The 4,411-nt window shown below is 51.9% G+C and overlaps 1 protein-coding gene across 3 annotated transcripts; it reads right to left on the minus strand.

The window, feature by feature from the left end:
- Positions 1-885: 885 nt before the first annotated feature.
- Positions 886-4,040, minus strand: PDZD11 (PDZ domain containing 11). Of its 3 annotated transcripts, XM_027869556.1 has the most exons (7): positions 3,283-3,542; positions 3,078-3,177; positions 2,208-2,291; positions 1,888-1,944; positions 1,540-1,638; positions 1,342-1,402; positions 886-1,177 (listed from the first exon to the last, which is right to left on the minus strand). In XM_027869556.1, exons 1-7 carry the CDS (start codon positions 3,384-3,386, stop codon positions 1,143-1,145), a joined length of 540 nt encoding a protein of 179 aa, XP_027725357.1. In that variant the 5' UTR covers positions 3,387-3,542; the 3' UTR covers positions 886-1,142. The 3 variants fall into 3 exon arrangements, with proteins under 3 accessions (XP_027725357.1, XP_027725366.1, XP_027725348.1); XM_027869565.1 differs by lacking the exon at positions 3,283-3,542 and adding an exon at positions 3,584-4,040 and having other exon boundaries at positions 886-1,402; XM_027869547.1 differs by having other exon boundaries at positions 886-1,402; positions 3,283-3,552.
- Positions 4,041-4,411: the final 371 nt, after the last annotated feature.

The raw sequence follows: 4,411 nt of genomic DNA on the forward strand, positions 1-4,411 counted from the left end.
AGGTGCTCTATTGTCCTTCCCCTTCCCAACTCTGATTCTCTTTTATTTTGTTTTTTACTTTTTAAAATTCATTTATTTTTAGTTTTCGACATTCACTTCCACAAGATTTTGAGTTCCAAATTTTCTCCCCATCTCATCCCTCCCCCTCCCCAAGGTGGCATGCATTCTGAATACCCCTTCCCCTAATCTGCCCACCGTTCTATCGCCCCCCCTCCCGCCCTTATTCCCTTCCCCTTCAATTTTCCTGTAGGGCAGGATAGATTTCTATACCCCATTTCCTGTATATCTTATTTCCCAGTTGCGTGTGAAAACATTTTTTATTTTTTTTTTAACATTTGTTTTCAAAACCTTAGGTTCCAAATTTTCTTCCTCCCGACTCTGATTCTCTTTTATGCAGCTTCATGCCCCAGATGGCAGCAAACCAGGTTTTCGTGTATCTGGCTCCAACTGTGAGTGAGGAGCCAGAGGCAGGGTGGGAGAGATGGCAGGGGAAGTCACGAGTGGCGCCTGTGCGGACCCCACTGAGCTTCTACCAGCCGTTCCCCTTCAGCAGATGCTGAGGAAACTGCAGAAGACCTCACTGAAGTCTCCAGAACGGAAGCAACAGGGGAGTGGGCCCCTAAAGCCTTGACTCTTCCAGAACAGTACTTCTTAGCCACAATGCCTGTACAGGAGCTGGCAATACCCTGGATCTCAGGGGTGTCTTTGTAGTCTGCCAGAGTCTGGGGGGCTTCTGGGGGGACTGTCCTCCCTCCTAACCCTGGTGAGGTGAGAGCTACTTGGCCACTTCATAGGTCACTCCTGCCTGTTACAAAGACTTTCATGCCCTCCTCCCTCCCTGCTTCAAATCTGGCACTTGCCGGGTCCAAATGATAGCGCCACATCAACGGTAATCCAGGTTTTCCTTTTATTTAGCTGGGGGGGGGGGGGGGGGAAGGGGAGGGGAAGTTGAGGTTTCCATTGGGCTCCCTGTCTCAGATCAATGCTGGCAGAGGAAGAGGATTCCCCCTAGAAAGGTTCCCCTGCCTTTACTAGGCCTGAAGCCCCCCAGAAAATGAAGAGTGCAGTTTAGTCCGGGGCAGTGCTTCCTAAGTCACTCAGGTGTCCAGGTAGCTTCTACATGCAAGGGAAGAGCGTATCTGCTAGTGCACTGTCCTCTCCTTCTGGCGATGGTAATCTGGGAACGGAAGAAGCCACAGGCAGGTGGGGCAGAGAGCTGGCCTCCCCCTCTCCTCCCAGTTTCTGCAGCTAAAGAGTCCTAAAAGCCAGGGCCCTTGGCGATTACAAAGGGGACTGGGTCTATGAGCTCCAGAGCCCGGGGCGTGGCGCTCAGAAACGTACTGTAGGGGAAAAATCGGACCCGCATGCTGATGTCACGAGCTGTCTTCAGAATCTCCACAGCCTGCAAAGCAAAAGAAGCTAGGAAAAAGGAGAAACCGGCCGCGACCAGCCCCCAACGCCCGACACGTGCAGCTCTGCATGTCCTGAGCTGGCCAGTGGGACCCAGCCAGGGCCGGGGGCTCTTCCACCATACCCCACCTTGCTGTGCTCAATATCTTGGAAATCCACTTCATTCACAGCTAGAACCTGGTCTCCTTCCTGTAGTCCAGCCCGATGGGCATCTGAATCAGGAATCACCTGTCGGGAATATGAAGGACATGTGTGATTGGTGTAGGAAAAATGGGATATGTTAGGGAAGAGGGCACAAACCAGATGGGGGAAGGTGATTTGGCAGTTAGGGGATCAAGGTGAGAAATGGGTCCGCCAGCAGTTAAGAGCCGCTTTGTGAATACGGCGTCCATCTCCTAGCGGCAGGCCAACCAGAGTGTTACTCTCAGATATCCTGGTCAAAGACAATGCAGGAGGTCACCTTCCTCGCTGACCCACCTTGGAGATGAAGATACCCAGCTGGGAGGCCTTTCCCCCACGGATGTTAAATCCCAACTGTAAGAGAAGGACACAATGAAGGAGATTCAGCAGAGAAGGCGCCATAGACAAGAGCATCTAGTCCCAGCAAAGGACAACAGTAAAGTTAGCTAGTCTCTTGGGAAATAAGTAGAATGGCATTTCTGCTCCCCCAGGATTGAGGGGAGAATAGTGCCTGCTTTGGACCACACCAACTTCAGCCCTGGGCCGAACTCCAAGCAAACGCCCTTGGCAAGGCCCACTCCAACCCGGCATAAGAAGAGGCTGCTCCCCAGGCTCACCTGGGCTCCTGGGGGCTTCTTCAGCGTGATCGTCCGAGGTAGGAACTGGGTCAATTCATTGTTGTAGTCTGGGTGGTAGACCCTCTGCAATACATAGCCCACCCCCAGGAATCACACTCCCTTTCCAGGGGTCCTCCCTCTCTTCTACTTTCAGATCATTCTGGAACCAGGACAAGAGAAAGTAGCCATGGCCCAAGGAGGCCCACCAGTATCACCCGGCTGAGCAGGCAAATAGGAGTCCTCTCCTCCTGATGAAATAAAAACCATTGGGCTCTACATGTTGAGAATGCCCTAGAAGGGACAGGTTGGGCAGAAATTAGAGTACAGTATAACAAGAGTCGTTTGGGTAGCTAGGTGGTGTGGTGGATAGAGAGTTGTGTCTGGAATTGGGAAGACTCATCTTCCTGAGTTCAAATCCAGCCTCAAACACTTACTAGGTGTGTGACCCTGGGCAAGTCCCTTAACCCTGTTTGCCTCAGTTTCCTCATCCATAAAATGAGCTGGAGAAGGAAATGGCAAACCATTCCAGTCTCTTTGCCAAGAAAATCTCAAAAGGGACAGAGAGTCGACAACTGAAACGACTCAACAGCAACACATGGTTGTTTAGAAGGGCCCTTCCCAAGGGAGGCGCACACTGGAGATCTGCTACTCCTCGAATCAGAAGCACGAGGAACAGCAGGATGTCCAGAGCCCTTTACGGAAGGTTCCCAGGCAGGAGGTTCCCAGGCAGGAGGTTCCCAGGCAGGACGGTGAGGCCTTACCCTCCAATCAATCACTGACTTCCTCCTATCCTCCAGGCACCAATCCCCTGATTCACAGCAGCCTCCCCATCCCCCACTGCCCCCACACAAGAACTGTAGAATAACACACCTCATGAGGAGGAATCCAGGCAGGGGGATTCTCATAGGGTGGCAGGAAGACCACGGGGTAATCATCATAAGCAATCTGGCCTTCCATTTCTGGAGAGGGGCTGAAGGGCACAAACATAAACTGGCATTCAGTTCAGAAGGGTGAGTCAAACCAGGGCACAACTGATTGAGAGAGTGCTGGTTCTGGACCAGGGTTCAAATTCTACCTTGGGGAAATCTCTGCCTCTCTCTGGGTCTTTGTTGTCTCCTCTGGAAAATAAGCAGCCCCTTCCAGCTCTTGCTCTAAAATTCTGTAGTTCAATCTGGGCATCAGAATGATGCCAAGGTGATCTGAGCCACTGTCCCTCCTCCTCCCCAACCCCCCAGGCTGTTAGCTTGACTCAGATGAGGAAATCTTGAAGGCTGGAATTAAGATGGGGGGGGGGGGCTGGTTCTGGGTCAGTTATCTACAGGGGCACCAGATGCCACTCCCCTCCACCACGCACGCACACACGCACACTCACTCACACTCTCTGTCTCTCTCTCTCTCTCTCCGGGTCTCCTTTGCCTGAGGTATAGTAGCACGTAGCAGGGTCTGACAGATTGGTTAGAAACAGGGTTAGATAGAGTTGCTGAACCCTTTAAAGTCTGCAAATCAATTTCCATACGTTATCTCATGCCATCCTGTAATACACATTCTGAAGGCCTGTCCATAACTACATGTATACACATATGTACAAAGTCTGGTCCAGACCTGTGATTTCATTAATACAGAGAAGTCCCTCTCCCAATGCTGGCTGGGTAAAACGGAGATAATGTTTGCAAAGTGCTTTGCAAGCTTTAAATCGCTGTGGCACCTAGATGGCAAACTGAATAGAACATTAGGCCTGGAATCAAGAAGACCTGCGTTCAAAGTCAGTCTCGGAAAGTTATTAGCTGCTTGACCTTGGGCAAGTCATTGCGCCTCCATCTGCCTCTATTTCCTCAACTATAAAATGGGAATCAATAGCATCTACCTCCCAGGGTTGTTGGGAGGATCAAATATTTGTAAAGTGCCTAGCACCTAGTCGGCGCTTAATAAATGATTCTTCCGTTCCCTTCGGTGCCCCTTCAAGTCTTGGAGAGGGGCCAACGAGCACCGAGAGAAGCCATGACTTGCCCAGGGTCCCAAACTAGGAGGTGTGAGAGGCAGGACGTGAACCCAGCTCTTCCACGCTCACCAGACGTAGGGGGGCAGGAAGGCGAAGGCGAAGGCGCAGGCCAGCTCGGAGCAATGGCAGGGCTGGAGAAGCCCTTGGCTAGGGCGAGCCAACCTTCTCGGCTTCCCATGCCTTCCCCCGGCGCCCCCCATCCCGC

The sequence above is a fragment of the Vombatus ursinus genome, unplaced genomic scaffold (assembly GCF_900497805.2).
Source record: "Vombatus ursinus unplaced genomic scaffold, bare-nosed wombat genome assembly UNPS02002328.1, whole genome shotgun sequence".
In the NCBI taxonomy this organism is placed as follows: domain Eukaryota; kingdom Metazoa; phylum Chordata; class Mammalia; order Diprotodontia; family Vombatidae; genus Vombatus; species Vombatus ursinus.

What these genes read in the sequence shown, in the direction of transcription:
- PDZD11 (XM_027869547.1), bottom strand. Translation starts at nt 3,386, where the DNA reads ATGCCCAGATTGAACTACAGAATTTTAGAGCAAGAGCTGGAAGGGGCT. An exon ending in GAGGCAGAGATTTCCCCAAG is followed by an intron (nt 3,178 to 3,282) that starts GTAGAATTTGAA and finishes TGTGCCCTTCAG; the next exon opens with CCCCTCTCCAGAAATGGAAG. An exon ending in AAGATATTGAGCACAGCAAG is followed by an intron (nt 1,403 to 1,539) that starts GTGGGGTATGGT and finishes TTTGCTTTGCAG; the next exon opens with GCTGTGGAGATTCTGAAGAC.